The sequence below is a fragment of the Astatotilapia calliptera genome, chromosome 13 (assembly GCF_900246225.1).
Source record: "Astatotilapia calliptera chromosome 13, fAstCal1.2, whole genome shotgun sequence".
Classification (NCBI taxonomy): domain Eukaryota; kingdom Metazoa; phylum Chordata; class Actinopteri; order Cichliformes; family Cichlidae; genus Astatotilapia; species Astatotilapia calliptera.
In genome coordinates this window covers 32429407-32453093 of record NC_039314.1, presented here as the reverse complement: position 1 = coordinate 32453093, position 23687 = coordinate 32429407, and the positions used below count along the sequence as shown (strand labels likewise).

The window sequence follows — 23687 nt, the reverse complement described above, 5'->3', positions numbered from 1 at the left end:
ATACCCAAGAGGAGAAAAAACACTTATACAATAGATAAATACAATAAATGATTTAAAAACAATAGAAATAATCATAAAGGATTATACTAAATACAACAAAAAGGGGGAGGGGCAAAAAATACACATGCATAATCTATGTGTATATATATATCTATGTGGTAAATGGCCTGTATTTGTATAGCGCTTTACACATCCAGTCATCCACACACTGGTGATGGCAGCTACATTAGCCACCCTGGGGCGCACTGACAGAGGCGAGGCTGCCGGACACTGGCACCACCGGGTCCTCTGACCACCACCAGTAGGCAACGGGTGAAGTATCTCGCCCAAGGACACAACGACCGAGACTGTCGGAGCCAAGGCTCGAACCGGCAACCTCCGATTACAAGGCGAACACCCAACTCTTGAGCCATGATCGCCCGATAGCATTGTGCAGCACGTAAGAGCGACAGCGCATAGTGTGCTTTGAGGTAGCAGCCAAGAAAGGTGTAGTTTGTGTCTGTGAGCACCCGTGTGTACACCTGTGAGCATGAGCACGCTTGTATTCAAAAGGTTCCTTCATGTAACGATCTGCTAGAGGGTGTGGGGGGTGTTGTGGAAGTTTTCCATTAAATAAAGCCTGCAGACGAGCGGTAGCTAACATTCTTTAATCAAACACACAAAGGACAGACAACCAAGCTTGATGAAGTCCCTGCATGAGTCCCTGCAGAGTCTGAGCCCAGCATGGCTCTCAGTTAAAAACCTTCTCCAGGAACAAAAGGCAGTACACAGCTGTTTCACACCTTAAGGTTCACACTCCCTTGCTGCCTCCCAGAGTCCTCGAAGACACAAAAGACTCTTCCTGTGGAGTCGTCTGCTTCCCCCAACTTCCTTACTGGACCCCCCACCATTTGTCTTACTGTATGAGTGTGAGACATGTTAAAATCCAGTGGCACCAAGGTATCATACAATAAAATAATGTGATTAATACATAAGTAAAAGAAATTCCTATACAGAGGCCACAGCCCCGTCCCCCAGGGCATGAAGCAGGTATGGAGGAGATCCAGGCTCCAGACATCCAGAGGCCCCCAGAGCATGAAAGTCCAAGGAAGACCAACGGAGGGGCAACCACGCCACTCTCCTGGAAAGAGCTGAGGAGAGGCCCGGGCGAGGGGTCACCCAGCACCCACGGAGCAGAAGCCAGAGGGGGTTGCAGTGACGTGCCCCTGAGCTCCACCGGCAGCCAGCTGTGCCAGAGGGGACTGAGCCGCAGGCCCAGAGGCCGAGGGCACCCCACCCCCCAAAGGGGCCCGACCGAGCCACAGGCGCCAGGCCCCGACAAGCAGCCACCGGGAGCCGGTGCATACCTGAGTACCCAGGCGCGGACACCAAGAACCACCAAAGCACCGATGTCTGAGGGCGTCAGCCACCGGCAGGGAGAGTGGGGAGACCAGACCATATAGACACAGACATGCCTCCCCTGCACCCTGGTGACACACCTGCACCCCAAGGCCCTGCATGTGTGGGTGATTGTGGTGGAGCAGGAAGAGGGAGACAGGTGGGGGTTAGGCAAGTGGCCCCTCCCTGGGGCCAGCTCCCCCTACTGACCCCAGTAGGCACCCCCGCTCTCTGGAACCCACCAAGACCAGGGGGCCCAGGCTCATCTGGACCGGGGTCCACAGAAGCACCGCCCAGCCCCACAGAATCTGGAGCAGCCCACCCGACCCCACCACAGAGAAAACTGTACCCACCCCATCATCCACTCATCTCCCAGACTACCCAAGACAATAGACACCCAGGTTAAGTTCATTATCCTCTTCTCCTATATCTCTCCCCCACTCTCACTCTCTGGGGGAGAGTTTACATTTCGAATGCTTCAGCTTCAGGAACTGTACTGGAATCTGTGCTGCTGCAGGAACTAAAACAGGGAAGACTTAGGCTACGTTCACACTGCAGGCAAAAGCGCATCAAATCAGATTTTTTGACCCTATGCGACCCATCTATCCGATCATGGTGTGACAGTGTGAACGGCACAAATCCGATATTTTCAAATCCGATCTGGGTCACTTTCATATGTGGTGCTGAATCCGATACATATCTGATGTTTCAGAAAGCGACTGCTGTTTGATGGTCATGTCGCATTAAATCCGTCTTTTACGTCACCGACACAAGACAGACGCCAACTATCAGTGCCGGAGAAGACATCGTGAACGCTTCCTGGCCATCCGGTGTAGCTGTCAGTGAAACTGTTGGGAAGACAACGTTGGAGAAACGTGAACATTTTATTTGTTCTGTATAATCTGCAGAGTCTGACAGAAATCTGCAGCTATCCTTTGAAGCACCGCTCCTCTCTAAAACAGCAATAAGGATCATTATTAGGTTATTTACATTATTAAGTCACATTAAATCCGTCTTTTACGTCACTGACACAAGACAGACGCCAATTATCAGCGCCGGAGAAGACAAACGAGAAAGCATGGTGGCGGAAACTGGAGACGGAGCGAGTCAAGGGCCACTCACTGGTTCCGACTCCATGTCCATATATACCTCTGCACCGAGGTAGCAGCCACTGCTCCAAACAAGGCCACTGTTAAAGCACGGGCTCTCTGTTTTCTCAGTGTCCTTCTTTCTCTAATGAATTTGTCAAAATTCTGTCGGTTACGACTGTGCACAAATTGATAGATTCCTGCAACAACACCTACCAGCTCTGTAGCCGCCATTTTTACTTCCGTAAACAGAGCACGTTGTGTGTGACGTCTTCTTTTGCGCATGCGGGCCGCTTTGAGGACCGTGAACCGTTCACACTAGAGCGCGTTTGCTGTCACATTTTATTTGTAGTGTGAGCAACATGACAAAAAAAATCGGATTTGATCAAAAATTGGAATTGAGCATAAAGACCTGCAGTGTGAACGTAGCCTAAGAGGCATGGCTATGAGGATTGCCTGTTCCTGTCTATAAAGCTTAGTTTGGTTCAAAGCTGGTACAAAGGATTGTGCGTATAAGGTAATGTCCTCTGCTACCTGTTGAGTGGGCATCTGTAATCCTGACTAATGGTCAGCAGCACTTATTAGTTTTATCAGTTTCATAAAATATACTATACTAATGATTTACAACTCTGATTAATTGAATGAGTTACTATTGTCAAATACCACTGCTGCTAATAACAATAAAAATAAATAATGATGATAATAATCATGTATCAGAAGTAAAGGACCTGTCAAGACTGCGGGCAGCAGATCATGTAGAGTGCAGAGTGAGGGCAGGAAATGAACTTAACGAAAAGTGAACCATTTAATGATTCTAAAACAGTACAAAGATAAGAAAACCAATCAAAAATGAGAAACTAAAGAGAAAACCTGAACTGAAAAAACTGTAGAGGCTGGGAAACTCTGGGAACACAGATCCTGAGCGACACAGGGATAGAGGAACAGACGCTCTCACAGAGGAAACATTATATACATGTGACTAGAGTCACTAACGAAGTGGAGACATATGGGAACGCAACAAGAATATTTATTTATTATTTATGCATTTATTACTCTTCTAATGAATTCTACCCGTGTCCACCAGGGCTGGGGAGTGACCTGCAGTTTCACGCTCCTTCCACCGGATGGAGCCAGAGAGTACTTTAGCTCAGTCCTACCACTTTTTTTCCTTTTAGCTGTAATACCCTCTTTTGCACACACGGTGTCACACTCTAACAAATAAAGACCCGTGTGTACCACTTCTTCCTTTTTTCTCAGTTCTGTGGTACAGTGAGTTGAATCATTCGCCACAACTAATACAAAGCCATATCTCCATGCACGCTGGTGATTAGTGATGTGCCATACCACTGATCTCCTTTCTGATCCGATACCGAGTAAAATTCAGGGTGGTATCGATGACACTGATCCGATACCGATACTTTGTGCAAAAACTTAATGTGTTATTGTATTTCAGATTATAGCTTCGTAATGATTGCAGGACATTAGACTGCTTGTTCTTATTGTTTAATTATGAAGAATTATCATATAGAAATAAAGAACCTGAAGCTGTGTGTCGATGCTATTTGAACACACATATGTTGTCATTTAACATGTAGATACTTACCTGGACGCTTCAACAAAAACCTTCAACATTCACACTTTCCCTCGTTCACAGCAGTGCTGTGCCACACTACACATTTTGGTATCGATCCAGTACCAAGTAAATACAGGGCCAGTACTGTCGATGTGACTCAGGCAGCTAAATGGGGGAGAGTAGTGTGCCACGATTAATGAGACGAATTCTCAACTAGCAAATTGTGAAACATTTTAAACAGAAACTGGGTTTTTGGAGACCTGGAATGTTTTTGTGTCTTTCAGCACACAAAAAGCTTTGGACATTTTTCATAGTGCATGTTGGAGGTTTATTTTTCCCAAAGACATAATTAACACAGTTCAGCGGGCTACACACTGAAGGATAAAAGCAATGTATCGATCCGATACCAATACTAGTGTTGGTATCGATACTATCGATATTGATCCGCACATCTCTGGAGAAATCGGTTCAAGCTGACGCGCTCAGAAGGCACCTCCATTAAAAGCAGTGGGCCCATGGGCACTTTAGGACTTTCCATTTGGTTCTCACACTCAGGGCAGGGCGTGCACCATCGGAAAATTCGCCTGGAAAGTTATTTCCTGGTAGATTGTTAGCACCAACAACTGGGTATTTTCCTCTTGCGTGCGAGTATCACCATCAATTTTCATCACTTGGTCAAAGGCTGAGTGTAATATGTCATCACGAGACTGCTCTAGAGGAAAAGTGAAAGTGAAGGAGTGAATTACTGCAGCTGTTTCAGCGTCACATGCAGCTGAGTGCAGCAAAGTTGCTACACACTCCTATAGGTCGGGAATGCATCAAAACACACTGCCCCAACAGGTGATTAAACCCTGGCCAATGCTTTGCCAGAATTAAGGGACGCATTAGGCAGGCGCTAACTGCAGCTGTAACTCTACACGTTTGAGTTTCACAAACACGGTCAGTTCTGTACTCAGGTAAGGATCTCTCCTAGTGGTGAGACAGTTAATTAAACTCAGGTGAGCAGGAACAAAGGATGGGAAGCAAAAAAGAAAGGATCACCTCTGCAAGACAAGGGCGTGGTTCGCTGCACACTCTCACACAGACAGAAGGGCAGAGGAGCTTTGCAACACAGTCCTCTTTGGTAACATCTGGTGGCCACAAATATGAAGAGCAGTTTGAATGTGAGTGTATCACTGAAAGCCCTGGCAGCCAAAGCCTACTGCAACATGACTAAGAGAGGATACACCTTTCTTTTTATACATTTTTTTTTAGAAATTGCCCACTCTGCTGTGGACACCTTCAGTCTATATATATATATATATATATATATATATATATATATATATATATATATACCCTCAGAAGGTCTGCTAGATGATGTTAATGCAGCACTACGGACGATACCTACAACCACGATTACCGACACTAACAAGCTGATCTACAATACGGCAGCAGTGATCAGTGAGATGCTTGGCTACAAGTTGAACAGCGACAAGGGGCAGTACCCTCCATGGAGAAGGAGGCTAGAGGGCAAGATCAAAGTAGCACGGAGGGAGGTTAGCCAACTAACGGAGTTGCAGAAAGGTGCGACAAAGAAGGTGCATAAGAAATACAGCAAGCTGTCCATATCTGAGGCCTTGGAAACTGCCAAGCAAAGACTCACAGCCTTGGCCAGCCGCTTGAGGAGGTACACCAGAGAGATAGAAGGCAGGAGAATAAACCAGCTGTTCTCCACAGAACCAGCAAAGGTGTACTCTCAGTGGCAAGGGAACAATAAGAGAACAGCACCACCAAGGCTGGAGACGGCGCAATACTGGAAGAGCATATGGGAGAAGGATGCAACCCATAACGGCAATGCTCAGTGGCTAGAGGATCTGAGGGCAGACCACAGCGACCTCCCTGAACAGGGTCCAGTAACCATCACAGTGGCAGATATCCAAGAAAGGGTCTCCAGTATGAAGAGTTGGACAGCACCAGGGCCCGACATGGTTCACGCCTACTGGCTGAAGAAGCTGACTGCACTCCACGAGCGTCTGGCAGCACAAATGAACCAGCTGCTAGTTAACGAGAGACACCCGGAATGGCTAACTGAAGGCCGGACGGTCCTGATCCCCAAGGACCCCAAGAAGGGACCGGTCCCATCCAACTACCGACCAATAACCTGCCTCAGTACTACATGGAAGCTCCTGTCAGGCATCATATCGGCTAAGATGAACAGGCACATGGGTCAATACATGAGCGGGACACAGAAAGGAATTGGCAAGAATACCAGAGGCGCAAAACACCAGCTACTGGTAGACAGAACAATCAGCCGAGACTGCAAGACCAGACTGACCAACCTGTGCACTGCCTGGATTGATTACAAGAAGGCCTATGACTCAATGCCCCACAGCTGGATACTGGAATGCCTAGAATTGTACAAGATCAATGGGACCCTAAGAGCCTTCATCAGGAACTCAATGGGGATGTGGCGTACAACACTAGAGGCCAACTCCAAGTCCATAGCACAAGTCACCATCAAGTGCGGGATCTACCAAGGAGATGCTCTGTCCCCACCGCTAGGCTAACTAGCAACAAGATGCCTTCCCTCTCCACAGATGACTACCACAGCCTCCTGCAGAAGATTGCAGTACTGGAGACAAAAATTCATCGCTTAGAAGTAAACGTGGAGGTAAATGGACTGTGTGGAAATGAAACAACCTTGCCTTTGATTCAAAACAATGGCGATGAGCAAGCTAGTACACAGCTAAGGAGCACAGATAACATGACCAAGAAAGTAGACTCTGTGCATTATTATAAATCCTCAAGTGATAATCCCCCCTTGGACTGTCTTGGTGCAAAACCAAGACATAAATCATGTCTCCTGGAAGGGGGAGGACGTACCACAGGCAGGGCACAGCGAGCTGAAATCTCTGAAACCGACTGGCCTTCACTTCCTACGAGACAGAGAAGCTCTTCTACCCCTGTATACGGGAGGAAACAGGACTGGACAACCGTGAATAGGAAGAATAACAACAAACCTCCAAAACAACTGAATGTGAAACTGCAGAACAGATTTGCTCCACTATCAAAGGACCCTGGATCTATATCGGACAACCATCCATCTAAAAGCAGCGAAATAAGGTCTGAAAATCTGTTAAAAAGTGAAAGGCCACAGGGAAAGCTAAAGGCTAGGCCTGAAACTCTGATTGTGGGTGACTCTGCCGTAAAGGATGTACAAAGGATGTGCGGTAAGAACACTAAAGTCCTCTGCTTTCCTAACGATATGGTCAACAACCTGAAGGAGAGAATTCTTCAAATTGCAGATGAATATCCAACTGTGACAAACATTGTTCTGCATACAGGGTCAAACGATGTGTCCAAACAACAGTCGGAGGTTCTGAAACGGGACTTTACTGGATTACTAAATACTGTAAACTCTCTGAATGCAGCTGTATTCATCAGTGGACCTGTACCGCCGGTCAGAGGAGGAGACGAGAGATTCAGCAGGTTGTTTACACTGAATAAATGGCTTATATCAGCATGTGCTGACCACTCAGTGCATTTTATCGACAACTTTAATATTTTTTGGGAACGCAGGCATCTGTTTAAAGCAAATGGATTTAATTTTAACAAGTCAGGGGTGAAACTGTTCACCTCCAACTTGTTTTATTCCATACGTCATCCATCCGTGCTTGGTGCCAAGGCTGAGATAAACGAGGAGTTATCTCATAAAGAGGAACAAACAGTACTCCAAGAACAGACAAAGCCCAGCAGAAACCTTGAGGAGGAGCTCCATTTGCCCCCACCCGGGAAGAGCCTCAGAAAGGAGAGACATCCATGGCATCTGAGGAAGAGCCTCAGAAAGGAGAGACATCTAAGGCAAGAAGAGGGGTCCCTATTTGCCTCCAACTCTCTCAACAACACCAACGACCAGGACAAGGGACCACGACCTTCCCCAGTCCCCCAAACCCCTGACAGGCCATCACCCTCCTCCCCCTCCCTTTCTCCCTCCTCCCCACACCTGAAATTCACTGAGGAGATGATGGAGCGGGTCAATGCTGGGCTCAGATCTACCCCCCGTCCCAATCCCTTTTTGTCCCCCATAAACCCCCCACCAGAGCGGCCAAAGGTTCGCCATCGAGCCCCACCCTCAACAGAGCAATCGAAGTCACATTGCCCAGCCTCGCCCCCCTTAGTTCCTCTTCATGCCCTGTCTCCGCAGTCTGATGTGTGATGTGTGGAGGGTCCGGGCTGTGAGGATTATGGCAGTGATGACTTTTCCCAGGAGAAGCTGGGACCCTGTTTACTAGAAGGTTTTAAAATTTCTGTACTTTTAGGTGACAGGAGACATGTGGCCTGGTCAAAACACAGAGAGCTGCACTCTAAAAGATCTTTAAACATAGTAAACATACCTTGTGTGCCACAGACTGCTCCCAAACACGAGGGGACAAGTAATGCCTCTAAAACACTTAAGTTGGCTTTATTAAACGTTAGATCTTTAGCTGGGAAAACATTTTTAATTAATGATTTAATCACTGAGCACAGCCTTGATTTTATGTTTTTAACTGAAACTTGGTTGGACCAAAGTAACAGTGGAGCTGTTCTCATCGAGACGACCCCTCCTAACTACAGTTTTATCAGTGAGGTCAGGGTGAGCAGGAGAGGAGGAGGGGTTGCTGTCTTATTTAATGAATCATTTCAATGTAAGCAGCTATCTCCTGGAAGTTTTCAGTCTTTTGAATATGTGGCTTTACAGCTGAAGGCCCCATCCAAAGTTGTGTTTCTTAATGTTTACAGGCCTCCCACATACTGCACAGACTTTTTTAATGACCTCAGTGAACTGCTGTCTGTGATCTGTGTTGATTTTGACTGTGTAATTATTGCTGGGGATTTTAACATTCATGTGGACAACCCTCAGGACAAAGGGACTAAAGACCTGAGTAACACTCTGGGCAACTTTGGGCTGACTCAGCATGTAACAGAGGCCACACATAATAGAGGACACACTCTTGACCTACTGATCTCCAAGGGCCTGAGCATTTCAAAGGTTACTGTGTCTGATGTGGGCCTGTCTGATCATTACTGTGTTTTCTTTGAAAGTAAAATCTCAGCCCACACAAATATATCAACAACAGTGATCACAAAACGGTGTATAACTGAACACAGTAGTGTGATTTTTAACCAGGTCTTCCCATTAACACCTGACCTGTCCAAAGGTTCAGTCAATGAGCTCGTCAATAGCTTCAATGCTAACATGTTAAATGTAATGGACACTATTGCTCCCATTAAGGTGAAGGTTATCTCTGGAAGGAAAAAGTCTCCATGGAGAAACTCCACACTGGTGAAAAATGAAAAAAGAGAGTGTAGGAAAGCTGAGCGCAGATGGAGAAAAACAAATCTCCAGGTTCATTATGACATTTATAAAGAGAAACTTCACAATTATAATTTACAACTGAGGAATGCAAGGAGGTCCTACTTCTCTGACATCATCACTAAAAACAGCCATAATGCTCGGGTCTTATTTTCTACAGTTGACAGGCTAACAAACCCTCCTGTGTCAGTGGCAGCTGAACTTCATTCGACCATGGCCTGCAATGACTTTGCCAAATTCTTCACTGAAAAAATCCAAAAAATTAAACAAGCAATTGGTACATCAACAGCAGATCCAGAATATGTACTGTGTCCACCAAAAAACTGTTTAAACACCATGAAACAGTTTCAACCTATTAACAGCAAAGACCTGGAGGACATCTTAGGTCAACTGAACTCCTCCTCCTGCTGTTTAGATGTCCTGCCAACAAGTTTTTTCAAAAAGGTCTCAAAGACTTTAGAGTCAACTTTTCTTTATTATCAGGTGTGTTTCCAGAATCACTAAAAACTGCTGTAATCAAACCTATACTGAAAAAGGACAATCTTGACAAGACACAAATGAACAACTACAGGCCGATCTCAAATCTCCCGTTTTTAAGTAAGATCATTGAAAAAGCAGTTTCTCAACAGCTCAGTTACTTCTTAAAACAGAATAATTGCTACGATGCCTTCCAGTCAGGTTTTAGACAGAACCACAGCACTGAAACCGCTCTGACCAAAGTGTTTAATGACATATGTCTGAATACAGACAGTGGAAAAATGTCAGTCTTAGTTTTACTGGATCTCAGTGCAGCATTTGATACAGTTGACCACAACATATTACTCAAACGACTGGAGAACTGGGCAGGTCTTTCAGGAACTGTACTAAACTGGTTCAAAACATACGTAGAAAACAGGAAATACTTTGTATCAATAGGTAACTTCACATCTGAGCAGACAAGTATCACATGTGGAGTTCCCCAAGGTTCCATCTTGGGACCCCTTCTGTTTAACATCTACATGCTCCCACTGGCACAGATTATAAACAACAACAAAATAAACTACCACAGCTATGCAGATGACACACAAATATATATCACAATGTCACCAGGAGACCGAGGCCCTGTACAGGCTCTTGGTAAATGCATTGAGGAAATCAATGACTGGTTGTGCCACAATTTTCTCCAGCTAAACAAAAACAAAACTGAAGTAATAGTCTTTGGAGCCAAAGAAAAACGATTACAGGTCACCAGAGAACTTCAATCTATACATCTAAAAACCACAAACCAGGCGAGAAATGTGGGTGTAGTGATGGATGCAGACCTAAACTTAGAAAAACACATTAAGACAATAACAAAATCAGCTTACTATCACCTCAAGAATATATCAAGGATAAAAGATCTGATGTCTCAACAGGACCTGGAAAAACTAGTCCATGCATTCATCTTTAGTAGGCTTGATTACTGTAACAGCATCTTTACAGGTCTACCTAAAAAAATCAGTCAGACAACTACAGCTCATTCAGAACTCTGCTGCTCGAGTCCTCACTAAGACCAAAACAGTGGACCACATCAGTCCAGCTCTGAGGTCCTTACACTGGCTGCCTGTCCGTCAGAGGATAGACTTTAAAGTTCTGATGCTGGCCTATAAAGCTCTGAATGGTTTAGGACCAAAATACATCAATGACCTCCTGACCCAGTATGAACCTTCCAGATCCCTCAGGTCATCTGGATCCGGTCTTTTATCAGTTCCCAGAGTCAGAACCAGACACGGAGAAGCTGCATTCAGCTTTTATGCTCCTTATATCTGGAACAAACTCCCAGAAAGCCTCAGATCAGCTGAAACACTCAGTTTATTTAAATCCAGGTTGAAGACTCACCTGTTCTCAGCTGCATTTGAATAAAGCACCAAATCCACACTTTAAGCTTAAATTTCAAAACTTACATTTAACTACTGATTTTATCTACTGTTCTGATTTTATCTGTTTTGATTTTATATACTGTTTTGTTTGTTTGTTTGTTTGTTTGTTTGTTAATTAGTTAGTTAGGTTATTTGCTTGTTTTAATCTATTTTAAATCATGCTTTTTATTTGTTCTTGTTTCTAATGTCTCTGTAAAGCACTTTGAATCACCTTGTTGTTGAATTGTGCTATACAAATAAACTTGCCTTGCCTTGCCCACTGCTGTTCTGCATAGGCCTGAACCCCCTCAGTGAGATCATTAACAAGACTGGCTACGGATACCGACTACGGAACGGAGCAGTTGTCAGCCACCTCCTGTACATGGATGACATCAAGCTGTATGCCAAGAGTGAACGAGACATCGATTCACTGATCCACACTACCAGGCTATACAGCAATGACATTGGAATGTCGTTCGGACTGGAGAAGTGTAGTCGGATGGTAACAAAGAGAGGGAAGGTAGTCAGAACTGAGGGGATTGAACTACCAGAAGGCAACATTGCAGACATAGAGGACAGTTACAAGTACTTGGGGATCCCGCAGGCGAATGGGAACCATGAAGAGGCCGCTAGAAAAGCTGCAACCACCAAGTACCTGCAGAGGGTCAGGCAAGTCCTGAGGAGTCAGCTGAATGGTAAGAACAAGATCCGGGCCATCAACACATACGCCCTGCCCGTGATCAGGTACCCTGCTGGGGTAATAGGCTGGCCAAAGGAGGAGATAGAAGCCACTGACATAAAGACAAGAAAGCTCCTTACCATGCATGGAGGGTTTCACCCCAAGTCCAGCACCCTGAGGCTGTACGCTAAGCGGAAGGAAGGGGGCCGGGGACTGGTGAGTGTCAGCACCACAGTCCAGGAAGAGACAATGAACATCCAAGAATACATTGGGAAGATGGCCCCAACTGACCGAGTGCTCAGTGAATACCTCAGGCAGCAGAAACCCAAGAAAGAGGAGGGAGACGAGGAACCATCATGGAAGGACAGGCCCCTGCACGGTATGTACCACCGGCAGATAGAGGAGGTGGCTGATATCCAGAAATCCTACCAGTGGCTGGACAAAGCTGGACTGAAAGACAGCACAGAGGCACTAATCATGGCAGCACAAGAACAAGCTCTGAGCACAAGATCCATAGAGGCTGGGGTCTATCACACCAGGCAAGACCGATGTAGCGGTCCCGAATGACAGCAACATCAGGAAGAAGGAACACGAGAAGCTGGAGAAATACCAAGGGCTCAGAGAAGAGCTCGAGAGGATGTGGAGGGTGAAGGTAACGGTGGTCCCCGTGGTAATCGGAGCACTAGGTGCGGTGACTCCCAAGATAGGCGAGTGGCTCCAGCAGATCCCGGGAACAACATCGGAGATCTCTGTCCAGAAGAGCGCAGTCCTGGGAACAGCTGAGATACTGCGCTGTTATATATATATATATATATATATATATATATATATATATATATATATATATATATATATATATATATATATATATATAGAGAGAGAGAGAGAGAGAGAGAGAGAGAGAGAGATAGAGATAAATAGACAGACAGACAGACAGACAGACAGACAGACAGACAGACAGACAGACAGATAGATAGATAGATAGATAGATAGATAGATACCAAAACAGATAAAAGATTACGTTTACTTATGAACAGGTGGAAGGTCATCACTGCTTCCATGTCCCATTATGTCGCGTACTGGTTCGCTATCTCTTTCACCAAATCACCACCTAAACACACATCAGATCGTGACAATGATTCACAAGTCAGCTGAACCAAGCCTTGACACAATGCTTCTGAAGCTCAGCCTCAGCTTCAAACAGGTCATGACTATAACCTAGGTACTCCCAAGGTTTAGTATATTGTTGTGAAGTTGGAAAATGATCCTGGAAAAATTGTGAATAATATAAAGTTCGAATAATTGTCACATTGTGGTGTGATCTTGACCCGATTTTCACCAAAGTTAAATCAGCTCCAGCTGGTATTGGTATCTTGAAAAAAAAAGTGGTCTGCTAACAGACAGACAGACAACCAAACTGAAGTGAATACATGCTCCAGCCCTTTGGGGGGAAATTACACTGACAGAATGTGTTGAAACATGTTCTGAAGTGTATGGGGCGCCGTTTGTAAACTGAAACATGCCGAAATTAACAGCAACATTTTTCCACATTTAGCTCTAAATCTTACAAAAACATGTTTTTTCGAGTCATTTTTTACAACATTTAGTAAAATATTTGTAACTTTTCATATTTAAAACAGGATTTTAAATGTTAAATCTAAATGCTAAATGTTAAATCTAAATGTTAAATGTTAAATCTAAATGCTAAATGTTAAATGTAAATATTATATTTAAATGTAAATGTTAAATGTTAAATGTAAATATTATATTTAAATGTAAATGTTAAATGTTAAATGTAAATATTATATATAAATCTAAATGTTAAATGTTAAATCTAAATGTTATATATAAATCTAAATGTTAAATGTTAAATCTAAATATTATATATAAATCTAAATGTTAAATGTTAAATCTAAATATTATATATAAATCTAAATGTTAAATGTTAAATCTAAATGTTAAATGTTAAATCTAAATGTTATATATAAATCTAAATGTTAAATGTTAAATCTAAATGTTACGGGAAACTAAATATTTAGCTAATATGCAAATTTATTGTACGGGTCAACGGAAATACCAAAATAAAAGCTTCAAGAAAACCTCCCGCGCTAAAGTGTGCCGGTCGCGGTCAGGTTCTGTGTTTGCGCTCCTCTTACGGTCACTTTTGACTGCCATGAGCTGCTTCGACTATTCCCTACCAGCATGTCCAGCGATTTAGCTGAAAACATTGGAAGAGCCGTTTTGTCGGCCATCCAACGATTCAGCGGTAATGCACCCTCGACCTCACAAACGCCGCAGCACTTGGTAAGTTTATTGTATAGCATTTTGGACGGGTTGATAGCAGTGTTAGCAAAACTAGCAAAGCTAAATTACTTAGCTAGTCCTCAATTATTTCATTTGGTAGGCAGCAGACAGAGATCGAACATCATACAACTCTATTTATTTATTTGGTAGGTAGGTAACAGTCGTTCTTGATGTAAATGTTTCCTTAGGAATCCAGCAATGCACCTGGACCAAGTAGACCTGCCGTCTCCACTGGGATACCATACTGCTCGGTAGGCCTTCTTACACATATCATTTAATTCATTTATCATGAAATTTCCCCTTGTGGGACTAATAAAGGTATGTTATCTTATCTTAGCTGACTGGTTTTGATATACAGTCAGGTTCATAAGTAGTTGGATACAGACACATTTTCTAATGTTGCTTCTGTACATTACCAGAATGAATTAAAAATGAAACTACTCCAATGCAGTTGAAGTGCAGACTTTAAGTTTTAATTCAGTGGGTTGGACTAAATGAATGCATAAAAATGTGAGAGGGAAAAATTAATTTGTAAACACAATCCTATCATTTCAGAGGCTCTAAAGTAATTAGACAAATTAAATAACTGAAAATAAAATGATAATTTCTATTACTTTATTCAAAACCCTTTGTTGGCAATGACAGCCTGAAGTCTTGAAGTCATGGACACCACCAGATGCTGGCATTCCTCCTTACTAAGGCTCTGCCAGGCCTTTACTGCATTGGCTTTCAGTTGCTGTTTGTTTGTGGGCCTTTCTGTCCTAAATTTAGTCTTCAACAACTGAAATGTATGCTCAATTGGGTTAAAATCCAGTGACTGACTTGGCCATTCAAGAATATTCTATTTCTTTACTTTATTAAAGTCATGGGGTGCTTGGACTGTATGTTTTGGGTCATCTTCCATCTTTATTATTAAATGCTGCCCAATCAATGTGACTACTTTTAGCTGGACTTAAGCAGACAAGTATGTATCTGAACACATTCAGCTGCTTCAGTCCCGTGTCACATATTCAGTAAACACTACCAGTGCCACTGGCAGCCATGCACGCCCAAACCATCACACTGCCTCTGCCATGTTTTACAGATGATGTGGTATGCTTTGGATCATGAGTCGTTCCACCCTTCTCCATACTTTTTTCTTGCCATCATTCTGGTAGAGGTTGATCTTGGTTTTATCTGTCCAAAGAATGTTTTTCCAAAATTTAGCTGGCTTTTACTAGATGTTTTTTTTTTTTTTTTTTTTTTTTTTGTTAAGTCCATTCTAGCCTTTCTATTCTTGAGGCTTATGAGTGGCTTGCACCTTGCAGTGAACCCTCTGTATTAGGGCTGTTCGATATGACGATATGAAAACATCTATCATTTCATATTATACGCTATCATTTGTTCTGTGGTGTCGCAAAATAAATTTTACGTCAATATTTTTCATCGTTTTGATGGTCACTGTAGTGGCTGTATTAATTTCTTAATTTTCTTTTTTCTGTTATGTTCTCTTTGACCGCATGTTGTCTGTTCACAGTAAAATTTTCAAAATGCAAACACTACGTCTCAAATCAATTCCAGGCCTTTTATCTGCTTAATTGGTAATGACATCATCATTTTAATATGGATACCCTAAATTAAAGCTTAGTCTGCACATCATGTCCATGATATAATTTTGATTGGAATATGTTTCAGTAAACGGGCAACAAAATAAAACTTGTTAGGGTCCAAATACACACTGACCTAATTGCAGGCCTTTGCTACTCTAATTGAGTGCTCAAAGCACTTTATACAACAGATCTCATTTACCCATTCACATGCACAGATTAATACAAGCACTTTTTCTGTCCAACATTCGCACACAGTCATAGTCGGATAAACTCATTGGGAGCTCTAGATTAGAGCACCTGGGAACTGAATCACCAACTTGACCAACAATCACCAAATGCTAATCTACAAGATACAAAAGGTTCAGTTTTCTGTGTAATGGGTAGACAATAGTAAGATGGTCTGAGTCTACAGTTTGTTTGTTTGTTTTTAATGAACAGATAACAGAAACCTTACGGATGTATTGTAATGCATAGGTGTCTATCTGTATCTGTGTTTGAATTCATTTCAGGTTCCTCTTCCATCAGTTCCTCAAGCTCATGCTACGCGCTCACATTTTGTGAGAAAAAACAAGACCTGCAAACACTATACAAAAGATGTTGTGTGCTTGCCCTTGTCTTCAACATCAACGTTTCTCATACCGAGAGGAGATTCACGAGCAAAACTAGCACAAGATGGCCTTATTGGGAAGATCTCCTTTACATCTGACTGGTCTGAAGCACAACTTAGAGAAGAAATAGCAGCAATCTTCAGAAGAACATTTGCACTGTCAACTGGCCAGACATTCCCTTTTGAGTATTTGAGTACAATTAGAGGATGTAAACGACTAATGAAACCAAATGTTTCTAGCAGTTTTCTTTGGGGTGGCCAAGAAGTTGGCTCGATTTGTTCCACCACCTGCCTCTATATAATGGCAGGGATACAAAAACCTGCACAGGTAAACATTTTATATTGCAGTGCAGAAATATTTATTGTCTAAAAAGTGAGTCTGTTCCCTTAACATAATTTTATTAATTGTATTAATTAATATTGCAGTTTCAGCAGGTGTAAACAGTTTTTAGTGCAGCCATGTGCCTCTGTGTTACCAGTGATTTGGTGCAACTGTATTTGATTTTATGTAGAACATGCTTTCTTTTCCCTCAGGAGGAACCAGAAGAGCTGTCTGATAGTGACTTTGAAAGTCCAGTCTGCCGGAGAAGACGAGGTATGTGATGTGAATGAAAACCTAGTGAGGTTCTAAGCTCGATGACCAGTTAGATTTTGTTACTGCAGTGCGTAATAATTCCTGGGGGGTTTGTTTGATGAGAGCATCGTTAATTTGTCCGATTGGGGCGATCGTGGCTCAAGAGTTGGGAGTTTGCCTTGTAATCGGAAGGTTGCCGGTTCGAGCCCCGGCTCGGACAGTCTCGGTCGTTGTGTCCTTGGGCAAGACACTTCACCTACCGCCTACTGGTGTTGGCCAGAAGGGCCGATGGCGCGATATGGCAGCCTCGCCTCTGTCAGTCTGCCCCAGGGCAGCTGTGGCTACAACTGTAGCTTGCCTTCACCAGTGTGTGAATGGGTGGATGACTGGGTGTGTAAAGCGCTTTGGGGTCCTTAGGGGGGACTAGTAAAAGTGCTATACAAATACAGTCCATTTACCATTTTAATGTTTACGAATTATCACAGGTGATTACAGCCAAGGAGGAATATGTGCCCAACTTTCACTTAAACTAATATAAGGATATATAAAGGCTGTTAACATTATGAAGCAAGTCATGCTGACCTTCTTTCCTTTGTTCAGTGCATCATGCGTTGTCTACAACACCAGGTGAAAGTGAGGCCAAGCATCAGGAAACAGAGAGCTGCATTCAAGAGAGTGAAAATGAGGGACAGGCAGAGGGACAGCAGATGTTTCCATATAATGTGGCAGAATTTGTGTAAGCTGTTGTCTAGGGGTTAAAGAAATCCTTCATTTTAGATGTTGTTTAGGATATTGTTTTGATGCAAGTTTCCAATTTGCATGTTTGGGGTTTTTTTTGCTGAATGACTGCAACTTTAGGATTTACATTTAATTTTTTTTTTTTTTTTTTAATGATGTAGTGTGAGAAATTCTTCAAGGCTGACATGTTTTATGATTTCTAATATCTCTTATCTACTTAGCCCTATTTTTCTGGAGGAAGATGAAGCTCTTGAAGAGGCAATTCAGCGTAGCCTCCTAGAAGAGTCTGATAGACAGAGTGAAGTTCATATTTCAAGGTAAGATTTGAAAGTAACCTTTGATAATTGAATATTTTATTTGCATCTTTACTTGCATCATTTTTTTGCAGTTACACAATTACAAAGGTAATTGCTCATTTCTGACTAATTTAATATGGACTATCACAACATAATTATATGTTGTAACTCTGTGCACTTGAGTCAAATGTACAGCAAATTTCCATTTTTCCCCAAGATCTGTTTGTCATTGTCCCTTTTTTATATAGGTCTTTTAAGAAGCTCAGCAAAGAAGAAATTGAAGGTCTTCTTAGAGCTCATAGTGAGAAAGTCATTACACCAGGAACAAGACAACTCCATATCAGTCGAGCCAATGTGTGGTCGACTGCTTTGCGTCAGTTCAAGAGACCCAAGTTTGCAGAAAGCTGTGAGATGCTTTATGTCACATTTGCAAGCGATGAACATGATACAGAGGAAGATGCTGCTGACCTTGGGGGGCCAAGGCGGGAGTTTTTCCGTTTACTGGTGAAGGCCATCTTTCAGGACAGTGGTGCTTTTGAAGGTAATAGGATTTCACAGTCTAACTAACTTACTTACTCAAGGCCTAAAGGCTTGTTGACGACACTCGTTTTTATAATGTTACAAACGCAACAACCACCTGATCTGAACATTGTTTGACAGAACATTAACAAGTTAATAAATGACTACAGATAATAAATCTGTTATGTTCTGTGTGTCTGAAACAGTAAAAAAAAAAAAAAAAGTAATACATTTTTGTCTGTCAATCTCAAGATATCAGTTTGGGGTCTGTACAGAATATACTTTTTTGTGTGTTATTTTTCAGCTACACCAAATGGATGCACACTGAAATTTAACATCCTACACTTGCAAAATGGAGTATATCGAACCATTGGCAGGATGTTGTCCACGATAATAGTGCAAGGTGGAGAAGCACCTGCCTTTCTCTCTCCACATGTAGTAGACTACATTGTGTCAGGAGACATTCTTCAAGTACACCTAACACCGGATGATATAGGTGACCCTGAGTTAAGAGAGAATCTGAAAAAGGTGAATTGCAATATTATAACAAGAATATTGTAATATTTCCTATATTCACAAGTCTTCTGGTCTTCTTTTATAATATATAATAAATACACTTTTGGTTATTAGAGGCAATTCCATGTATTATATTTTCAATTTGTTTCCTTTTTGTTAAAAAAAAAAAAATATTGGTGAAATACAGCCAAATAAACCAAAACAAAAACGTTTCGAGTCCAATTAAAATGAACCATCTGCAGTATTTGTGTACACTGGTAAAAAACAAACATTTAAAGTGTTTTTCTTAAATATTTAGGTTGTAAATGCAACAACTCAACATGATTTGGAGGAAGCAGTCAGCTGCTGCGACTCATGGCGATATCAAGTTGAAGGTCTTCCACTCACAGTCACCATGGCCAATAAAGATCTGTTTGTGAAAAATGCAGCTCTATACCTTGCAGTTCTGCAACGGCAAAGCTGTTTTGATCAACTAACTGATGGCTTGTCCTACTATGGAGTGAGATTTATATTTTTTTTCTGTATCAATTGGTCATTATTTTATAATCATTTAGAGTGAGCTACTTTTTATATTTAAAACTGGAATTTAACCATTATTTAAACTTTTCTGTCTAGATTTTATCACTCCTGAGAGAGAACCCCAGTTTGCGTGTTCTGCTTGACCTATCGGGGGAGGACAAAGATCTGACAGCCAGTTTAATTGCTGGGGTTCTCAGGCCAAGCTATTCTGTCCTTGGGAGCAACAGAAGAGTTAGAGAGGAGCTGATGGTGGTCAAATTTCGGGAATTTCTCCAGTGTGTCGAAAGTAAGCAGAAATTCACATAATGTAGTCTGGCCATGAAACAATTCGGGACACTAAAGTAAAACTTTGTCTTTTTATGTCACATGCGCGCACACAAAACAGGAATAAAGATGTATGATAGCTTACAACTGACAAGCAAGGCAAAGACAGAACCTCTGTATTTTTTATAAAAACATTAGCCATCATTTAGTTGTTAGCTCAAGCTTTAACTATTTTAGTGTCCCCAGGTTAACGGTGGTTTTTCTTTGTTTTTAGATGAAGAGCTGAGAGACTCACTTGGAGAAAGGACTCTTACCAAGGATGAAGAGGCATTTGTGAAGGCTTTGAGGCCTGGTCACATCTTGGCTTTTGCCACCGGGAGCAGCAAGGTTCCAGCCATAGGTTTTCAACCAGCTCCTAAAATAACATTCATTCACGATGAAAGCAAACATCTCCCGATTGCACACACATGTGCAAATGAGCTTCAGCTTTTTGTGAATGAAACAATGGCTGATGATGATGCTTTTCATTACTGCTTCTTAGTAGCACTCATGAATGGAGCTTTATTCAGCACCATCTAAACATGTTCCAAAAAAAGTGAAATTAAAATGGTGGGTTTGTTAACTCTAATCCTGTTCATTAATTGTAGTTTCAAGTAACTTTGCTTCATACAAGATAGTTGAAATAAATTCTGACTGCATTTAATGTTGAAATGTAATAATTTTCAAAGCTTCAATAGATTTATAAAAATGCTAACTCTGTATTTTCAACGACAAATCAATAAAGTCACTGGTGTAATACAATTTTATTAAGCTTTTCTTTTTTAAACAAGGACACTTCAAAACAGTTTATGCACAGAGTATACTAAACATGCTTTGTAGAACAAGCCAGGATTACTTAGACATCTAACAGCAACATTTATTAAGACTATTGCAACTTTACAATGATTAAAACAATACTGTAGATAATCTTGTGAATTGATTTAAAGACTGACTGTTCCGTGTTGATAATTTTCACTGTTATACTGTATTACAGTGTGAATTTGATCTTTACTTCAATCTGAATAACTGGTTTTACCCATAAACTAAAAGTGGTTGTAGCCTTCTGAATAGCCTATGAGTCACTGTCAGTCATTAACTCTGAGTCCTTATGTGGCAGGAGGCATCACTGCTAGAGGGGAGGGGCTTCTGCAGTAGTACAAAAACTGCATTTGCTGTACAGCATTTAAGAATATTAAGTGTCATCACTCTTTAGAACATCGCTGGTATCCTGTGGTTGAGGTCACACATTTACAAGTTTGTTAAAAATATACTGCTGTGTTCGTTGAAACAATGTTTTACCATTATTGTTGTCTTCTTCAAAAGGGTGAATGCTTGTATATAGCTCTTGTAAATCGCTGTCATTTAATGGGACAAACCTACTTTCAGAGTTTGACAAGGAGGGTATGGAGACCTCTGCTGTAGAAAGTTCTGGGTTGTGACGATGAGACACATGAGTTCCGCAGGCAAAAAGCTGGATGGGAGTTCTATTACCTTCAGTGGAAACAGAGTGATTGTTATATCCAGCTTTGAATTCCTTCAAAGTGCGGTTGATTCGTGGTAGAAACACATAATGAAGGCAAAATAGGTCTGTTGCATTTTCTAAGTCTAGGATACCAAGTGATTCCAATTCATAAAATATAGGTGCATAAATGCGGCTACAGTTGTTGTTTAAGTCTCGGTTGAAACGCTCAATCCTCTGGTTGTGCACAGAACTTCCCATTAAGACAGAGCTTTCACCCCTGCTTGCTCGCATGTCCTCCCAAATCTGAGCATTCTCTCCTCCGTGATCAGTCCTGATATGCAGGGGTCTGCCAAATTGTCCAACAGCTGCAGTAAAGAGGGCTTTCACAGTCTCAGCTCGATTATTGCTGGAGCACTGAAGAAACATCAACATCCTGCTGTATCCATCTATTGCACCATGAACAACAAACTTCCAACGAATCAGTTTGTGATTTCCATCTATGTGCCATATGAAATTTGGATGAGGCACAGAATATACTCGCCGAGCAACTGCAGTTCTTCTCCTGGATAGAACACCAGCAGAGTCCACCCTCCGCAAAGACTTTCTTACGCGCCATCTTTGAACCACTATGTTTTTGGAACGCAGATGACCCATCAGCATCACTTCTCCAACATTTGGATGTTCAGTTTTTATCTGGGACACTATCTGATCTAACTCATGGTCACTGATTACATTGAATTTTGACTCTGAGATATTATAGTCTTGCAGTAACTTATACAGAGTGGGCCTGGAGATGGAAAGGATAGATGCAGCTTCAGTAAAAGATGTTTTCAGGGAAAGAACATTTTCCAATTCCTCTTTGGAAATCTGAAGCCTTCCTTGGTAACCATCCTAGAACACGGCACAGAAAATCTCAATGAGCACAATTCTATAACAAAAGATGGGTAATTTGAGGCAATTGTACTGTGACAGATTAGCTAGAGTAATATTTTATCAATAGTTTTAAAATATGAAAGTGAGCAATCAAAAGACACTTCAGAGCAAAAACAGTAATAAAATATGACGTAAAACTTGTGAATGTTGTTGGTGGTGATGTGACACTGCTAGTGATGGACCCCTAAGAAGATGAAATGTATGTAGAATCAGAATCATTACTTTGACAGGATTTAATTTAAGGTGACATATTACACCAAAGAAAAAACAGAAATTAGTCAGCTAAATGATATGTGTAAGAAGGCCTACCGAGCAGTATGGTATCCCAGTGGAGACGGCAGGTCTACTTGGTCCAGGTGCATTGCTGGATTCCTAAGGAAACATTTACATCAAGAACGACTGTTACCTACCTACCAAATAAATAAATAGAGTTGTATGATGTTCGATCTCTGTCTGCTGCCTACCAAATGAAATAATTGAGGACTAGCTAAGTAATTTAGCTTTGCTAGTTTTGCTAACACTGCTATCAACCCGTCCAAAATGCTATACAATAAACTTACCAAGTGCTGCGGCGTTTGTGAGGTCGAGGGTGCATTACCGCTGAATCGTTGGATGGCCGACAAAACGGCTCTTCCAATGTTTTCAGCTAAATCGCTGGACATGCTGGTAGGGAATAGTCGAAGCAGCTCATGGCAGTCAAAAGTGACCGTAAGAGGAGCGCAAACACAGAACCTGACCGCGACCGGCACACTTTAGCGCGGGAGGTTTTCTTGAAGCTTTTATTTTGGTATTTCCGTTGACCCGTACAATAAATTTGCATATTAGCTAAATATTTAGTTTCCCGTAACATTTAGATTTAACATTTAACATTTAGATTTATATATAACATTTAGATTTAACATTTAACATTTAGATTTAACATTTAACATTTAGATTTATATATAATATTTAGATTTAACATTTAACATTTAGATTTATATATAACATTTAGATTTAACATTTAACATTTAGATTTATATATAATATTTACATTTAACATTTAACATTTACATTTAAATATAATATTTACATTTAACATTTAACATTTACATTTAAATATAATATTTACATTTAACATTTAGCATTTAGATTTAACATTTAACATTTAGATTTAACATTTAGCATTTAGATTTAACATTTAAAATCCTGTTTTAAATATGAAAAGTTACAAATATTTTACTAAATGTTGTAAAAAATGACTCGAAAAAACATGTTTTTGTAAGATTTAGAGCTAAATGTGGAAAAATGTTGCTGTTAATTTCGGCATGTTTCAGTTTACAAACGGCGCCCCATAGAAGTGTGTGAGCCGACGGGGAGTTAACAGGAAAGAGTTTCACCAGGGGTTTAAAGAGTGGATTT

The 23687-nt window shown here is 41.6% G+C and overlaps 2 protein-coding genes across 2 annotated transcripts; one reads left to right on the top strand and one right to left on the bottom strand.

Moving 5' to 3' along the window:
* Positions 1–13979: 13979 nt before the first annotated feature.
* LOC113035247 (uncharacterized) lies at positions 13980–20578 on the top strand. Its single transcript, XM_026190668.1, has 11 exons — positions 13980–14233; positions 14422–14484; positions 16332–16757; positions 16964–17024; positions 17604–17739; positions 17963–18058; positions 18286–18578; positions 18861–19084; positions 19371–19571; positions 19688–19877; positions 20130–20578. Exons 1-11 carry the CDS (start codon positions 14132–14134, stop codon positions 20432–20434), a joined length of 2097 nt encoding a protein of 698 aa, XP_026046453.1. The 5' UTR covers positions 13980–14131; the 3' UTR covers positions 20435–20578.
* Positions 20579–20643: 65 nt separating this feature from the next.
* Positions 20644–23103, bottom strand: LOC113035248 (uncharacterized). The gene is made up of 3 exons (XM_026190669.1): positions 22850–23103; positions 22599–22661; positions 20644–22247 (listed from the first exon to the last, which is right to left on the bottom strand). Exons 1-3 carry the CDS (start codon positions 22949–22951, stop codon positions 21135–21137), a joined length of 1278 nt encoding a protein of 425 aa, XP_026046454.1. The 5' UTR covers positions 22952–23103; the 3' UTR covers positions 20644–21134.
* Between the last annotated feature and the right edge of the window lie 584 nt (positions 23104–23687).